The sequence below is a fragment of the Fundulus heteroclitus genome, chromosome 20 (assembly GCF_011125445.2).
Source record: "Fundulus heteroclitus isolate FHET01 chromosome 20, MU-UCD_Fhet_4.1, whole genome shotgun sequence".
Lineage (NCBI taxonomy): Eukaryota > Metazoa > Chordata > Actinopteri > Cyprinodontiformes > Fundulidae > Fundulus > Fundulus heteroclitus.
Genome location: NC_046380.1, coordinates 5,952,941 through 5,971,928, shown reverse-complemented (window position 1 = coordinate 5,971,928; position 18,988 = coordinate 5,952,941). Strand labels below are relative to the sequence as shown.

Sequence of the window (18,988 nt, the reverse complement as noted above, 5' to 3'; positions counted from 1 at the left end):
GCCTTCAGTTGCATTTTGGTACAATTCAACATCCCGTCAGTCAGTTGATCGATCAGTCAATCTTTATTCATCAGCTCACCAAATATGTAGAGATGCACCGATCCGATCCCCGAGTCGGATATCGGCTCAGATAGTGAACAATTAGCTGGATCGGATATCGGATGATTGATGCTGATCCCGCATTCCGATTCAGTCATTTTTTTAAATTAATATCATACACAGCAATAGGTACAATGATCTAGTCCCTTTTGCTATCTGTAAACATTTCAAACTTGATATGCCAACAAATCCGACTGCAACATGCAGCGTCTGCAATGCGCAAGTTGTGAGGTGGGTGATAACGTTGGTAAATTCAACATCACAAACTTTAATAAGCACCATGCTAAAGAACATGCAGAACTTTAGAAAACAATATTATTTCAAGCACGTGATAACTTCACTACCATGGCACGGTATACGGTTTATTCATTCAACAGTAGTATTGAATCGTATCGGGTATCGGCCGATACGCTTAGACCAGGTATCAGTATCTGATTGGATCGGAAAAAGCTGGATCGGTGCATCTCTACATATACAGGACAGATACATTGAAGTACCGTTTCTCTTTCTCTCCAAAAATTTAAACAGACAAAACAAAAAAAAAGATAAAATAAGAAAATGAAACCTATAAATGTATTTTAGCACATTTGTGGGGCGTGTGGGGGCTGCCTCTTGTTGTGGATGAAGGATTAAGCAGCTTATCAGCTTCAAATATGCTGATACAACCAGATTAGTAGAAACAAAGACTGACATAAATATTGCACAGCTAAACCCAAACCTGTTCTTGTAGTTGCTGTTTATGTAAATGCTAGTATCAGAATGGCAGCATAGCTAGCTGCAACACGAAGCCAGGAAAGTACAGTGTCCTTCAATACAAGACGCCCTTTTCACCACTTACTGTACACTTGATTTGACGGGCTGGTTTAGTGCCAATCAGTGGCACCCAAAGGTAAAAACAGAATTATGTGAGGAAGAAATAAAACGCTTGACTTGAAAATATTGACCGATATTGTTCCTATCTGTAAAATTGAGAAGGACACACATGTGCACATGGTAAGAAATCAGAAAATGATTTGTTGAAACAGATGTGGGACAAATGGGTTTACCCTGTTGGCTGGAGTCCAGTTTGATTTTGTGAAGCAACAGAGAGAAACCACGCAGCAGCAGACATGCCAATTCTGTGAATAGCTCCCCTAATTCCTTGGGAACTAAGTCTAAAACCACAAAACAGGTGTGAAAACTGAAGCCCTGACAAAACGTCTGGAGTAAGGATAGCTGTGCGTGCTCACGGAGACGGCAAACGCAGCCAGGGGCACGGCTTAAACCCTGTTGCCCTTGGGCTTGGAATACATCTGTTCTACAAGAACCACACAAATGAGAAACGCATCAGAGCGGAGAAAAGCATCTGCGGGTGTGCTTATGAGCGAGTTTCTGCATCTGTGAGTAACAGGTGGGTAAAAGTGTGAGTGTGGGTGCAACCAAGCCACTTTTGACTTTATTTATACGGACTTTAAAATGCCAAGCACAGACCAACCTGCAGCTGGAAGCATTCCTTTCTATTTTCACTGACATCTTCAAAGAGAACTCTTACTGTCCAGACATAGTAGTTTTTGTTACTGTCAGTGAGACTCAGTGGATCCCTTTGCATCTCGGGGCTTTACTTTGCTCATATTCTTTTAACGGTTGTAAAAATCCTCCCTTTTATTTAGTAGATTTTACCAAAACTCTCATTTAAAAATATTGGAAGTCTGTAGTTGTAACATGACAAGATGTGAAAGTCTTGCAGGGGCGTGAATACTTTTCCTTTTGCGTTAAAGTAAGAACTGCCTGGGTGTTACATGCTGACCGCTGAGCCGTGCACAGTCCTGGGGAATGAATAAAATATTTTATGCAAACGTTTTTGTCGAACAGGTAATTCTAGCAATCAGTTCACTTCAAATCAACACAAACATCACTGTTGCAGAGGATGTTGCGCATAAAGACGAAATAAAAAGATTAATGTCACGTTAGTATGGAAGGAAATATGTGCCAGAGGGTGCATAGATAAAAACAGTATTCATCCAACAGATGCCAGTTAGTATTCAAACCAAAAAAAGGCAACATCGTGTGTAGAGCTGGCCAACAGCGTTGGGTTAGAGGCGCTCTATGCATGAATGAGCTAGTATGGGACAGAGACATATAGAGCGTACAGGCGGGATGCTGTAACACGAGCAGCATCTCTTCCCAGATTCCCCCGTCACACCTGACTGAGCAACAGTAATTAACCCTGATTTCACTTAGCAGACACGCTCAGAGAACCTCATCAGGACACCTCACACATGACAACACAAAGTCATACATGTGCCGTGCCCACACCCAGAGACAAATGAAGCTGCGCTAACGCAAATCAACAACACAGGGGTGACAAGACGCAGAGAAAAAGGACAAAAAAAAACCCAAAGTGGAAATGAAGGATGATGACACATTTATGCAAATGGGGAGGGAAGGTGTTTTCATTTTCCCGTTCCCCTTTGTTCGCTGTGTTGGCATTCGCTAATCCCTGGGCAAAAAGCATGGCCGACAACACCTGAGCTTCACCCAGACACACACACACACACACACACACAGAAACAAACAAACACATGCACACACACACACACACACATGCACTCCATGAGATGCAGTCAGTGCTGCGGCCAGGGCGCACACACCCGGATGCTTCCATGTGAGTTCTGCAAACAGATGGTAATGACAGTTCTGTCCCTGGACAATCATCTAATCAGAACCGCATCACAAACACACACTTTCCAACATTTCTGCCTCCCTCCAGGTTAAAACATCCTTCACAACAAATGACATGAACAGCAACCAAAGAGACTTTTGCTATAGATCTTTCCTCTGTCTTGAATTATCCGACCTCATGATGATGATTTCATTTACGTGAATACTTTATGATAAGACTGGAAAACAAATCCTCCATCCACCCATGAATACTCCTGGCATTTCCATTTCTCCAGTGACAACCCATAACCCTTGAAAAAGGGTCCCGATATGACGTTATATATAGAGAGAGAGCCAAAAGTTAATCCTCACTTTCAGATTTAGATTTCAAAATATTTTATCATTGAAATTTTTACAAAAAAATAGCAGATTAAACATTATTTGTATCCTCCTCATTGTAAAATATTTGTATCATCACGACAAGTGAACCCTTTCTATGATCCAAGTCTCTAAGGTCTGAAGGCCTCTTTACCATCACCCTAATCTGTAGCTCCCTCCAGAGATTCGTTATTAGACTTATGGCAGGAGTTTGGCAACATTAATATTAACTTCCAGTGAAAAGAAACAATGATTCAAATGATTTAACTGTTTTAATCTCGTCGTTCTAGCCTGGTGTCTCCAATCAATGGGACACTTTGAGAAAACCTCGGAAAGCAGATGCCCAGGAGGGCTGAGGGTGAGTGCTGTCCTCCAAAGGAAAGATACCAGGTATGTTGATTGGTTGTTTGACATCGATGGCAGGCTGGAATGCACAACGCTCAGACAAACTGAGACATAATCTTTAACACAATAAGGATGTTGTTGTAAAGAAGGATTTGAGCTGAAAGCTCTTCATTTCTTCACCGATCTACATTCCACCAAAAACCTTGAGCTCAAGAATGAGATCCTGGATAAAAGTGACAATATGAGCTCGCGTTGTGCGGTGACCAAACTCAGCCTTGGAAATATAAGGAGGGGTTTTATCATCTGGGCGGGGCAGGATGAGGATGATATGATGAGGATGTCTCGTTTCTGCAGCCACTTCCCACTAGCTCTTTGAATCGTCTTGCTACTCAAATGTACTATAGGCTATAAATTAACTTGCCTTCCCTTGCCTTGAAGAAGACAACAGCTCTAATTAAGAACTATCTGGAGAGACATTTCTTTTTATATACGTGGAAACAACTTGAGATTTGGCAAACAGGACGTCGTCACTGGGGAGATGGATGTCTGCTGGTCCGTTTCTGAACCGGCTAACTCTGCAACCCAACCTCGGTTTGAGTAAAACAGTCTAAAACACGTTGTTTATTTTTACACGTTGGCCAATATTTGCTTACCTGACTCCGCCAGATAGATTTGCTCCGCATATCCATCTGGAAACCTTCCGTTGAAGTAATTTTGGGAAGGGGCGAAAATACTGGTTAGCTGATTGGCCTATGTTGGTGATAGACGGGCCAAATGAACCAATCAGATTCGTCGTCGCTCTGTTACGAGCGACGACGAAAACACAACCACAAGCCAAGCTACTCTTGCTGCTGCAGGTAAAGGCTCGTTAGCTCAGCAAAGAAATACTCTGTAATTCCGATAAAACTTGCCCGATAGCCACGCTAACACTAGTTTCATCGGCTGAAGCCGCCATGTTGTTTAGACTGAACTGACGCGCTTCCCGTTGCGTCACACCTCAACCCGCCTCAAAGCCAACGCTGATTGGACGTTCGTTTGGTGAACGGCTCCAAATTTTCTTCAACGGAGAGTATCCAGACTGATCTGCGAGTGAAACCTTGAAAGCTCGCGAGATCAGGATGGTCTCACGAGGCTAAATATTTGCTGCTAATAAACGTGTCTATAAAATGAACATGGCTTGTAGGAAGAAATAATGAAAAAAAATACTCAACTTTAGGCCGGATGCACCAGATGGCTTTAAGGACAGGAGATAACATTTTAAATGCATGGAGATGTGGGCATGGACGATACTGATTCGATTAGCATGCCTCCAAACTCGATTATCTTAATGTGAATTTACGACCCAATTTTAAAGAACAAAAAAACAGAACTTGTGTTCACTGCATCCTGTAACCTCTAGCCTCGTGAGACCATCCTGATCTCGCGAGTTTTCAAGGTTTCACTCGCAGATCAGTCTGGATACTCTCCGTTGAAGAAAATTTGGAGCCGTTCACCAAACGAACGTCCAATCAGCGTTGGCTTTGAGGCGGGTTGAGGTGTGACGCAACGGGAAGCGCGACAGTTCAGTCTAAACAACATGGCGGCTTCAGCCGATGAAACTCTTGTTTTAACTAAACGGAAACAAAACACAACAGTCTTAAGGATTCATATCACCCGGAGGCGGAGGAAAAACAGCCCATCTTAATTTCCTCTGTAAACCAAAAGGATGTCAAAGTCCCCGCCGACTTAGAGAAGGCAAAGCTTATTTTAAACTGCTTTGCAACTCCTACTGCACAGGATCTTCTACCATCCAGAGATGTTGGAGATCAAGATGTCCGTGTGAAGCTTTCTTACAATATAACGTCCAACCTTAAAACTGTTGCACGGTTTTAATAATACTCACCTGGACACTGTGAATCGCACACTGTCTATTTGCCCTGCATTGTTTACATTTCAATTGTTTACATAAATCGCTGCTGTACCTTTATCCTGTAATTTATTGCAATTTACTGTGATTTTTCAAGCTGTATGCAAACGAAATTTCGTTCTGTACGTACTTTGTGCATACAAAATGACAAATAAAGTTGTCTAAGTCTAAGTCTTAAAGATATTTCACTGAAACGGCGTCCATGCATTAAACCAAGACCAGAACAAAGCAGCAGGTAAAAAGCTCTAACTTGTGATGCAGGGACAGCTGCTGCCGTGTAATCTTCTGCCACCGTGACTCCACATTTTTAGGATTTGGGTTCATGTTACCTCATTAATTGATTTGCAGTCAAAAGGTACCATTATGCAAAGACTCAAATCAGATGGTTGAGAGAACGAAGGCGTTCACCTCTAGATGAATGACAAGGTGGCATTATCATGACTTTCATTAAATCCCATGTGTACTTTAAATGTGCAATGCGCTGGCAAACAGATTTGAATCTTTTAGAATGTGGAATTGTATGAAGAGAGTGAAAATATAAATTATTTTTCATACGTATTCAGATCTGGAAGACACTGAAATCTGACTCACTTCTTTTCAAGATTAATTTTGAAAGCATTTTTAATTAAAAAAAGCTAATATTACAGTAAAAATGGAAAGAAAATGTTAAATATGTATGTATTCTGAACTTTACGTTTTTCTATCAATACAAGTTTGTCATTAAGGATTCAAGAGTTTTTCTTAGTTTGATTTGACCCAGGAATAAAAAGCATGTTGTCCTTCTGGGTAACTGAAGGACCGCTTCTCTTTCAGCATCAGCGCTTCTGAAGGGCTTTGCTCCGTTCACACAATGTGAGCACATTCATAATGGATACAGTGAAGTAAGGATATGTTAGTGTTTCTAACAGGAAAATGTGAACAAACTAGCAAACTGTTCTGGATCTGCGTCACAGTTTTGGGTAAAAGAACATTTGGAGGCGCGCTAACAGAGAGGGCTCATTGTGGGTTCCCCACTTTTCGGAAATCTTTTCAGTATTCTGTCCTCGGCATCCTCACAGCTCTAATGGGCAGCAGCCAGACATGCACACATCCACACAAACAACCGAGGCTTGTTCCACTCTTTCAGGAGTCAATGACGCCGTTTGCCCATCCCTGCTGCTCCTGCACACGTTCTCCATTCAGCCCCAACCCCTCCAGTCCCGCTTAACGTACCTTTAACGATCAGGTCGGCGTAGTTGGAGACTCCCGACCCGCCGTCGGAGCGGATGACGCAGCGATAGCGGCTGGTGCTGCGCTGCGACGTGTCGCCCACGCTCACCGTGGCAGAGAAGCGTCGGTGGTTGACCACCCTGGTCACCATCAGCGCCGTGTCCTTCCCGTTCCACTGCTGGAAGACGGCAAACGGTGGAGCAGTTAACGTCTCTGAAGTGGTCGTCAGGACAATCAAACAGGCATGTGAAAGTCTTTAAACTGATTAAACATTTTTTATCAACTACAACACAGATGCTAAATTTACACGTGATACAAAAGTTGCTTCAGTTTCAGCACATAGTTGCCCTACGAGACGTAAAGGCGTAATCTGGCCAACCAGGGATTGGGGGACTAATGATGTCACAGTAGCTTGAGAAGACGTTTGTTGTTGAAGGTAAAATAAAAAAATTAATAATAAAAATAATAATAAACAATAAACAATAAAAAAAACTGCACTACGTTAAAATGGACTAAAACTGGCATGAACCGTTGAGCAAGCGGAAAGCACTCTTATGGTTTTGTTCCCACTTTTTTTTTTTTTAACCAAAGAAAATTGGAGCAACCCATTCGAGCATAACGTCCCAATTCATTCTAAAAAGAAATATCAGAAATAATAGCTACATTTTAATCTGTAAATTAAATGAATCTGGGTCAACTTTTATACAGTCAAGCCAAAGAATTTAGTTATTACAAGTTATTTTAATTAGGTGACAACAGGAAATGAGACACGCATGTGGGACAACATGATGAAACAATGTAAAAGAGGCATCCATTTTGAAAATATAATTTATATCGTATCCCCTCAATCTTCAGCTTTTTTCCATAGAATCCCAATCAGACTCCGTCGGGGTTTATCCGAAACATTAACATCGCTTCCAATCCGAAGAAACATGTTAGCAAAATTAAAAGACAACTTTCAACCCAAATCTTCCAGCGGTATGAATCATTTTGGGCTTTACTGCAAGCGTTCCAACAGTACTGGATTCCTGCCATTGAATGCAAATCCAAATAAATCCCTTAGAAAACATTGCACAACATTTCCCTTCTTTTTTTTATTCGATGGTGGCGTGTGCAGCGTTGACATGCAAACACACATAGGTGCCATAAATGGGAGATAGACATCGCTCTCTGTTTTTACTGTCGAAGGCTTTGATAATAAAAGTATCTCTCCACCCGTGCTGTTAGCACTTATATCCTGAGGTTTCCAGCTCGTTGAAAATCATCCATAAGTGCACTGCAGGATGACCAAATTACATCCAAATCAGACCTTTTTGTTCCGGGTGTTCAACTTTCTTTTGCCAGTGAATGTATTACTAATTACGGCATTTATAGTCCAACCATTAGTATCGGACTAAATGAAGGCTGTTTTATCAGGACGGTACTCCCCACTCTATGGTTTTATCGAAACCGTCTATGAATTTATATAGTTTCTGCATCATAAAATGAAAACAAAGAGAACATGCATTCATGCCTGGAAGGAAACAGAACCAATTTACTCTGAGGAAGTCAGCCTGAAAACCACAAAAGAATACCGGTGCTACTTTCTGCAGATTGAATATCTCAACTGGAATCTTGACAGAACCATTCAGGAAAAGATGCTTTTTTTTTTCTTTTTTTTTTTTCCCCCAACAGACACGCGGCTGGGAGGGTTAATACTCCCTACTACAAATGTCATTAATTTACCCTGCAGTGAAAGTCCTCATGGGTTTTTGTGTTCTGCTGTGACAATAATGCAAACCTACATGAATGCAGACTGAAATGAATACACTGCCATGATGATACGCAGCATGCAGATGTTGCCAAAACACACACACACACACACACACACACACACACACACACACACACACACACACACACACACACACAAAAGTGTCGCTGGTGCCTCATTTGAATCACCAGTGCAAAGCAGAACAAGATTTAATTTAATCAGTCCAACAAGTAGAGGCCTTTTGGCTCTTCTTTTTATTTTTTAATGAAGCAGCCCAAATAAACCTGAATCTGTAAGAATTACTTTGCGATGTTAAAAAGCCTTTTAATTGAGACGTGTCCTGTTCGTCATTTACAAATCTAACTTCCTGAGGACGGTTACTTCTAATTTTGAATATCGCGATAGAATATTTCCCTTTGCTTGTTTGCCGCTGTTGATTTACCGGCCTGTCTAGGTTCCAACATCCCTAACCTGGGATGAGATAGAATCTATACCAGTGGGCCTCTCTTCTGAGGTTTCCTGGGCGAATCCTAGTGCCATAGGGTAGAACCAGAACTCCATGGTTAGAGCAAATACCCCTCCTGGCCTGTGGATGCTTTGATATTTTCCCAAAGGTGGTTTGGTCAGAAGAAACTGACGGCACCCAGGGTAAAAACTTTACAAAGGCAAAATTCTGATGGCTTGTTGTGACGACCCCTAAAAAAAGAGACCAGCCGAATGGGACACACATCGCAGTCCAAACACTAAAATGGATAAATAACTGTTTCCCAAACTTTTGTCAGCTTTAAACCCACAAAACAACCAGAAGAGACTGGTGACTCCAACTGTTGGTCAAAGGAGTGTAAGTTCCAGAGTTTTTGCACAAGTCTGCCCCCTCTGGTGACAAGTTGAAATGACACCAGTGTTGTGCATGTGCATGAGAGAAGAAGAAAATCATCTGCCACTGTGACTGCACAGGTCTTTTGTTTAGAGTTGTGACATATTCTGAGGTAAGAATGCTATAAATCTTAAGGTTAGCCGTGTTCTCTCGCTGATGCATCGGTTATGGCGGAGACTTAAGGAAGTAGCCAGGTGAACGAGAGCGCGCAGTGCGTCACACCAGCGTGCACTCCTGGAGAATTCGGCCTGAAACATGAACTGACCAATCCAGCCTGTAGGCAACTGCAGTAAATAGAGGATAACTCATTTTACATGTTGGGCAGCTATAAGGCTATGAATAGAAAAGAAAAAATATATATATTTAAGTTCAAACCTTGCGCCATGCAAGCATTACTTGAAAGTCAAATGGACAGGAATAAAAAGGGAAGCACAGACCACATCAGTCAATTTATTGCCTGTATCTCTTTAGAACTAGGCATACTGTCTTTCCCCCACATATGTATTAAAGAAAGGTTATTACCATCAGTATGTTTGTAATTTAGACTGATTTTGGAAGATAGTTCCCACACAGTTCAATTTGCTGAGAAGGGTACCAGAGCGTAATGAACAAAATAGGATTGTAGGTTGATTAAAATTGGCCTATCATTAAAATAGATTGTGGTAGACCAGAGTGAATTGGGCTGAATTATACTATGAATATTTATTTCAAACCTTTTTTTTTTTTACAGTGTCTTAGAAATGCACCAGCTGGCTGGGCATTTCTATCACTCTGCCTTTTCTTTCACACAAAATAATCTGAGTAAATCTGCAGATATCAGGGTGTTACAAACCTGCAGCCAGAGTTTATCATGCTGAGACCACTTCCCTCCGGCAGTACACTGAAACGTAGCGTTTTGCCCCACGTTCACCTCCACGTTCTGCAGCCGCAAGAAATGAGGAGCTTTACCTGAAATATAAGCAACAACACACACTTTTGGCAACAAAGTCCATAAGAACAAAGCAAATATTACATAAATTACACATTTACACAAATTCTCTTTAGTTTAAAAATGAACCAAGTTGATTCAAGCATTTTTATGCAGCTTCTTCAAAAGAATTTACCTTGGTAAGACTATTAAATTCATCATTTTAAATGAAACAGGCAGACTGGATGCCAGTTTACAAAGTTTTATCAGATCTAAACAAGTTAGAGGTTACACAGTGGACTCTAAATGATACACATTGAAAGAAAAGGGTATCCACTTCAACCATAACCTAATGGTTACACACAACCGTGCATCTGCCGAGTGTTTTCATGCCGTCAGATTATTTTCTGCCCTGAGTAAACAATGCTCTAGCATAGGGCTGGGCGATGTATCAAAAAATATTAAGCGATATCGATAACTATCAACAAATTCAAAAGATATATATTTAGTGCAGCCCTGGCCATTTTATGCTACTTCTTAGTGACCTTTTTTTAGATAAATACACAAACACTAAACTAAACCCTTTATTCAACCAACTTTTTACCTAAACTGCAATTATTTTAAAAATGCTCTCTGAACTGTTTAAAGGGGGTGGAGCTTGGTTCCTGGGTCTGCGTTGTGATTGGTTGGGAGGATGTAATGACTGCAATATTAAACTACATGGCTAGAATGCATGTTCTTTTATTTAACTTTTTATTGACCCGTTTTTCTATCATCGATATACGTCTATCAATCGATATATATGGTTATTGAATTATCGTCCAGCCTTACTCTAGCATCACCTTTCTGCTGTTATGGTTTATTTAACCTGGGTAACCTTTTGCTAAAAGTTAAAGCTAGTCTAAGCAGACATAGGCTGTGTGGAGTTCCTAGTGGACCAGCTCTCCCTGTGATGTAGATGTGCTTACACTAGACAAATAACGTCTCTTTTAGCTGACATCGCATGTGTCTAAGTTTAGAAAAGGACACGTGGCCATGATTCAGGGCTCTTCTGCCTCGGGGACGTCGCCCATCTTGTTTAGTTGTTTTGAATAATTCTCTTTAAATCAGGATATGATTGGACGTGAATGCTGCTGTGGACCAGAGGTTTCTGATGCATTCGGATTAGAACGCCTGACGCAGACAACGATGCAACGTCAAAAAAAAACAAAAAAAAAAAAAACATTTTTCCACGTTCTGAGTTCAGAATGTTCAGCAGGTCTTTTTGTTGTTTGTAGTCTGTTGTTGTTTTTTTATATGCAAATATATATTCGACGTATATGTGCAAACATATATACAGCATATGTATACATGTGCAAATATACCTGCAAGTATCATGTATGACTTTATTGTGTCTACTCAGGTAAATTCTCCTTACAGCTCACAATCACATGATGAAATTAGTAAGCACCCATGTACAATTATCAATTAAAACAGGCTGGACAACAATTGAAGTCTGATAACCATTAACATTTATTTGAATGATGGCCGGGCTGTTTGTTCTTGATTTGGGATGTCGGTAGCTCAAATTCACTATGAAGTGGGTGATTTGAAGAATTAATTATGTGTTCTGCCTTTTGCAGGACTATTTTTGTTTTAAAAAAGTTTCTTCTAAATTGGGTAATCTCACTCCTATCATTTTGCCAGCAATTTTTTTCAATTAATCCTGTTCTTGTTCCCAGATGACAGACTGCTAAACCAGGTGTTAAAAGCGAAAGTGAGGACAGATTCAATCAGAGTTATAAAAAAAATGGTATTCAACTTTTTACACACTCCAAGCTTATTTAATGTACGCAGGAAGTGGAGTCTTTGGTAAGCTTTTTTTTACTAACCTTATCTGTGTTTTCACCGAATACCAGCTTGTTGTCGATGACAACTCCCATATTTTGGGCCAGATATCTCTCCACAGTTTCATTTTTAATGAGAACTGAAGTTTTGTGAAAGTTTTAAATCACACTACACAGTTGCACATCTCTTTAATATGACTGTTTTTGTTAAGTGTACAGTAATTGCTCTACTGTTGTGGGTTTTTTATATGTTTTACCTTTGTGTGTATCTGCATCCTCCTGTTTGTGTGGCACATCTTGCACATTAATTTCACCACTGAGGGACAACAAAGGTTATCTCTGTTCTATTATATTCTAAAACATTTATAATGCCTAGACGCAGCGGCTTAATATTGTAATCAGAATGGAGGCACGGCTCTAAGACAGATGAGTGCTCTGTCGGTGGAACAGGCAGCCTGACATTGTGGTGACTTTGGTCTGCGACGGAGAGCAGCCTGAGACTGGTTAATTTCATTTGACTGTCTGTAGAAGTAGATAAACCCAACTGAGTATGGAGCCATCATTCATTTAACAATGATAATTTGCTTTGGCACTAATCACAAGGTCTTACACGTGAAGGTTGCTCCTTAAACGCTTTTATAATTCTTTCTGCTCCACAATGTTTTCATTATCTTCATTTTATTTTTCTTCTCGATCTGAGCCAAGCATCCAGCTGGCCATGTAATTCAGATAGGTGAGAGGCAGGCGAAGCTTTCAGAAAACCCTCGCTGCTGTTTTGTAACATTTGCATAAATAAAAAAAGAGAGAATTTAGGCAGCCTGGTGATGGCAAGTAAGAGATTTTTACAGTAGAGAGCTTAGTGGAGCAGAGTGTTTCTGTCAGGTTTGAGTGATGGAGACCCTGAGTCTGGACCTTCTTCTGGTTCTCTGCAATCTGTCTGCAGTCCTCACCATCTGTGTGTGTGTGGGGGGGGGGGGGGGGGACCATAAAACAGATGATGCTCAGCAGGGATACAGTTTTGCAGGGTCAAACCCGGTCTCACTTACGGCAGGGGTGAGCCAGAACTCGTATGTCATCGATGGCGATGAAACCCGGATGGCCTTGGACTGAAACGGCCTCGAATATTACCTGAGAGTCAAAACACACAAGACAGACGGAGAAGGGGGGGGAAAAGAAATCCAGATATAAAAGCGTTCTTTCTTTCTTTCTTTCACAGGCTGCTGCGTCTTGACATCGCCGTGAAGAAGCTCATATGGGAGGCCCAGGGGAATTTTCCACCAAAAGTCAGCAACTATTCCTCTTTTCACTTCATCACGTCTGTCTCTCTCTCCGTATGCCAACCACATATGCTGTCACTTCTCCGCTCTTTTCTTCTCATCCATCTTCCATTACTCATTGCATCCCTGCTTTTCCCTCGTCTTTCTTTCTTTCTTTCTTTTCCTCTCTGTAGCTGCCGTTTTGACTCGTTCTTGATTTCTTTACCCAATTAAAACAGACCCCATATTATTTCTTTTCTTTTTTTTTTTTTTTTTAAAAGAGCTGAACACAGACTCTGAGGGTGACATGGAGTCAGCTGGGTGCCCTGGAGGCCATGCACCCCTGACCCATCCATATAAACATGAATATCTGCCCAGAATACACTCAAATGTGCGCATATTTCTGTGGAGTCAGGTTTCTCAGTTCCACTCGTTCTGGATGCTAAGAATATTTTATCTTAGAAAACAAATTCCACATTTCACACAATGCGAGTCAAGTATCCAAAAGACAAATATTTCTTGCTCAATTAAATCTTCAGAATGATCCATTGTGATTCCTTTTAAATGTAAAAACTTGTGTGAACCTTTTTTTTATTATTCAACCCTTTCATGTCAACAGATCTTATCCTATAATAGTTTTCCACTAAGCCACAACTGGGTAAAATTTGGCTCAGAACTGAATGAGTTTTATTTTTATTCCCCTAATAAGGTCTAGTTTTTAATTTGAATGTTTTAATTGTTTTCGTTTAGTAGAAAAATGCTGAGAGAGAGAAAAGCAAAACTAGGCTAATTTATTCTGACATTTCTCAGTGCAGTTCCACCACTTTCATTCTTCTCTTTATCGGCCGGTTTGTGGTAGATTTGCTGTTACGTTTGGGGTCGCTGTCGTGTTAATCACTGTGTTTGGGTCACGCTTCAGGTGTTCATGTGTAACAATATGATTTTTCAGGCCCTGTCCCTGAAAAAGAACAACCTGAAAGCCTTCCACCACTGTGCTTCATATCTGGTACACATTGTTGGTACGCTCCGACTGCTTCAGTCCAACCATGTGAGCAAAGGCCAAACATCTACATTGGTGTTATCTGCTCAAAGGGCATTGTCCTAGAAATATTATGGGTTATTCAGAAGGCATTTTTCAAACCTATGTTGTTTTTAGAGAAGCAGCTTTCTCCAGGGAACCCAACCAACTTATTTAGTCACATTCCAAATGTCCTGAAATGACCTGTAACATTAAACGTGGAAACTAAGACCTGGTGAGTGTGATATAGAGCTCTTTTATTTTTGCAGTTTCTGAGCTTTGCACCGCCTGATTTTGAAGGGAACTTTCCAGCACATCTATAGTCTGGAAATGATCTTAAAGCCCCTCCCTGGTTGATGGGAAGAACAACTGACTGCTTTTTAAATGTTGCATTGTGTTAAAAGCAGAAACAAAAAAACAAAAAAAAGCAGAAACATGAAAACTCTTATCAGCATAATTGCTACACCACTCCTGGTCAATGGGTTGTTAGGATTAGTTTACCTGTGATGTTTATCCATATTCATAGGATAGATCTAATCTAGGGGAACATACGCTTCATTTTGAAAAACCCAAGGTTAACTGAGGTTGACCAATTAAATCCCACCAATGTCCAACAAAAAAACACATAACAATACCTTTACAGCTTTCTTTTTCCATTATCAGAATTGTGAAGCTTAGAAACTGCAAAGTTAATCAAATGCTCACTTTACCATTTAATTTGGATTTAACTTGACAACCTCTTTCATCTTTTATGTTTCATTTAATGGTTTTACTTACTTTCAGTGTGTTCAATTCATTTTAACAGCGTTCGCCTTAAATTTTACAGCTTTTTATGGAGGACGATGTTATCGCCGTAGGTTTTGTATAAACTCTCACTGAACAGCGCTTTGCTGCACTTAGTTCTCTGCAGAAGGCCGAACTTTTACCTGGTGATTTCTTCCTGGGAGGTCACAAATAATTAGAGGGAGAAAGTTCAGGTTTACTGACGCCTTTAATTCACTTTAGTTACCATAAAGCCTTGTATCTATGGTTCCTCCATCCACTGTGAAGCACTCAGGTCATTACCTAAAGCAAAGGCACTGAGTTGATGCCTTACTGAAAACGCAGCGCTGTACACCGCTGCACCTTTAATAGACCAATAAACAAAGAGCCACACAGCAAGACTCAAGGTCGTTAAATGAACAGTTCAGTTACAGTGCTCACAGCAGTGTGTGATACAGAGCTATAAGTAGTAACAACTTAGGGTAGTTAAAATATATCCCGTTACTTCTGTCGCCTCAGTACAGAGTCAAAGCGACAGGCTGTGGAAAACGATTGAAATTTCCATAAATACTTCAAAGTTATCCCCGGTTTTTGGCATTATTGCAGCCCTGCAGCCTCGGCATGTTGATGCGAGTCTTACTATGAACAGAAAGATTGTGTATTTGTCGCATACCTGATAGGAGTTGGGCCAGAATGTGGAAATGGCCAGCTCAGCCTTCACCCAGCCTTCAGTGACCGTATCCGAGGCGTTCCAAACGGGGTTACCTTGAGCGCCTCCGTTTACCTGAGGGCGGGCAGCAAGGGGGGGGGGGAGACAAGATATATGTTTGATGAAAAGAGATTAAATCAGGCATGGTGTGAATACGCAACAGGAGATCGCAAAAGATTTTTGTCTCTCTCTTTATTCCGCTGCATAAAACATTCATTGTTGCTGTTGATGTAGAGTCAGGGTCATTCAATAGCTTTTGTAGTAACAGAAATTTCATTTTTTTTTTTAGATTACTGTCAAAAGTGATCAGTTCTAAGTAGGGGTGGGCGATATATCGAATATACTTGATGTATCTCGAGTTTTCCTCGGCTCGATATTGAAAATGGCTTTATCGCGAGTCATCACGTGCAAATTTTCACGGCAAGATTCATCCGCTGTATTTAATTCAATGTGAGTTTAATTTCTCCCACATTCTGTGAACGCATCATTCGTTCCGCCTCCAAGCCAGAAAGCGCTCTGGCGCAAACACGCACTCAACAACGAAGCCGTGGGATTACTTACGTTGACGAGACAGCGAGAACCGTGGCGACAGCGGGCGTTTCAGGCAGTGGTTTAAATTTCACAAGAAGGATGTGGAACAAAATGCGGTAATTTGCAAAACATGCCGTAACACCGTTGCCACAAAAGGTCGTAGTAGCACAAATTTGTTCCACCTAAAAAGTCATCCAGTGCAACTCTTGTAAACTCTGCGTGTTGACACCCCCCCCCCCCCCCCAAACACCGAAGGAAACTTCAATTAAACCAGCCGTAAAACTGTTGAAACTAGCGTCTTCTTTTGCTAAATCCCATATGACAGAAAAAAAAGTTTGTTTAAAATTTCCCAGCACCTAAAGAACAACGGAAATATTTTTGAGATGCTCTGAATATGTAGCTGCGACTGGTCAGTTGATTTTATTGTCACAATACAAGCTTTTGTTTTTGGGATTGTCGAATTTTTATTACACAGATTTATATGTCTTAAGCACAAAAGAGCACCTTTTAATTCAGGTTTATTTTGTGTCAAATTTTTCCTTCGTGTTCCTTTTGGCCGCTGGGATGTTCTGTTTTTTAAGGTCCAGTGTTGATCACGAAAGAGCTCTAATGTGACAATATTGTAATTTGTGAAAAGCTTCTATGTGCAGCTGTGGTTAAAAAAATGGCTAAAATATAACATTTTAAATAAATTTTTATTTTGCAATAAATTTCTCAAACAAAAAAAAATTGACACGTTAATATGAAATATGCCAGTGCCACTTTAGGCACTATTTGGCTAAAAACATTTGTTATTCAAGGTTATTTGAACACATTGTGATATATATCGTGTATCGCGATATAGCCCAAATATATCATGATATTAGATTTTCTTCATATCGCCCACCCCTAGTTCTAAGTTGGTTCTTTACATTAAAAAGCTTTATTAGCCCAAACATTATTAAGAAATTAATTTACGATTAAAAAAAATTATAAAACAAAAATCTTTAAAACAATCCACCAACTTAGTTTTTTTATGTGATCACCAGTGAATTTATGAAAGAGGACTGAAATATTCCCGTTAAAAGATTAAATCTTACAAAAGACGGCTGGATGGTTGTGAAATCTGTGTCGTCTCGTGTTAGCGGTGGTGTCCTCTGTAGACCAGCGAGCAAAACACTGTTGCTCTAACATTTTCTTAGATTAGCAAAGAACATTCAAGAGCAGCATGACTGACATAGGGTCGAATAGTAACAGATGGGTATGAAAGTAGTTTTCTCAAATGGATCCCGCTTGTAAATGTTTGGGACATCTGAAAAATGGTTTATGGAGAGAAGAGAAGGCGAGTGCTACCATGAGTGCTTTGTAGTCCCACCAGCAGCTACGCAAGATTCTTTGTTCAGATTGAAATGTGATAATCCAAATGCATCGTTTATATGGGCAAAAAAAAGCAATCGATCCCAATCAGAATGTCAGGATAGTTTAGATGGACGCTGTTCAGATTAACGATCGACATAAACCACCCGTCTCATTCAGAATACAATTGCATTCCTATTGAGCTTAATCTGGTCGCAATATTCTGATTGGCATGTTTACATGACGCATTTTTATTCCCATCAGCCCTGTATTCTGATTTCTTACGTCCACGTAAACACAGATAGTAAAGCACCCTGATAAATTCAGTGTTTCGTTGCTTCTCAACCATCCCAGTGATCTTTCTGCATATTCTGACCCAGATCATTACCCATGAATGAAGAGCAGGAGCAAAACCTGTTTTAGTGACACAAAAAACTGTTTAATGATGATTATGTATTTCCCAGCAAGTTAACAGAAAGGGATAAAGTAATAAAGGTAATTAAAGACCATTCAGATTTTGGACAGGACTCCTCAAGTGGTCACAAATGGAGAACCTGTGACCAGTCCTCACAAAGCAGGTCAGGAGAGAAAACCCAATAAAGTGAGGGGGAAAAAACTCAAAACACTAAGAAGACATGAATGGCACAAGGAAAATATCAAGAAGGATCAACAATAACAACAATTGTTTGCTGCTAAAACTCTTTTAAACCTGAAGAATGGTTGACGTTGCTTTTCAGTGGGACACAGGAACACGCAAAACAAATTAAAAGTTCTTGATTCCCACAAAAACAGCAAGTGGTCCCATCTGTCTTTCTCTTCTAGGCAATAAAAAATATAAAATTCAAATATTTAACTCTGCAGGACTCGTTAGATCCTCCCCCCAAAGAGAGCAGAGATCTGTTTGTTGACTGGTTTACTGTCAATCCTTCTCTGCCAGTCAGACATTTTTTACTTACTGTTACTGCCACGCACCTTGATGTAGACGTTTAGCGTCCCCGGGCTCGCTCCGTCCCGACTGGACAGGGAGTACAGGAAGTCGATGCAGTGGGTGTCGTTCTCCTTCAGGGTGGGCATGTACAGGTGAGCCTTCTGTCCGGACGCACGACCTGAAGCATTCACAACCATAAAGGAACCTGCAGACATGCACGAAATGAAAAGGAAGCACACACGCCGTTAATCTGTTGTCAGGTTTTCAACAACGCCGTGTCTTAGTGATCAGTTTTTTTACAAAACATGCAAATATTTAAAAAGAAATCTGTGAATTTCAGCGTTTTCCTTCTCTGTGTTTTGCATAATTTTTTATCAAGGAGATTGTCGCTGTTTTTTTTTTTGTTTTCTCTTAGTCTATTTTAAGAAAATATTTTCACTAAATAATTTATGACAACATGTTTGAGCTGCCCTATCAGCTTAGGGCACGTGTATTAAAGGGTGTTCCCC

At 40.5% G+C, this 18,988-nt stretch overlaps 1 protein-coding gene across 1 annotated transcript in view; it reads right to left on the bottom strand.

Annotated features, from left to right (window-relative positions):
• The window catches only part of ptprt (protein tyrosine phosphatase receptor type T), a gene marked incomplete in the record, with an annotated part of 394,538 nt that overhangs the window by 273,920 nt on the left and 101,630 nt on the right, over nucleotides 1–18,988 (bottom strand). Inside the window, 5 exon segments of the mRNA XM_036124734.1 lie at nucleotides 6,581–6,755; nucleotides 10,040–10,155; nucleotides 12,987–13,068; nucleotides 15,650–15,760; nucleotides 18,524–18,684. Of these exon segments, the coding sequence (XP_035980627.1) occupies nucleotides 6,581–6,755; nucleotides 10,040–10,155; nucleotides 12,987–13,068; nucleotides 15,650–15,760; nucleotides 18,524–18,684 (645 nt within the window).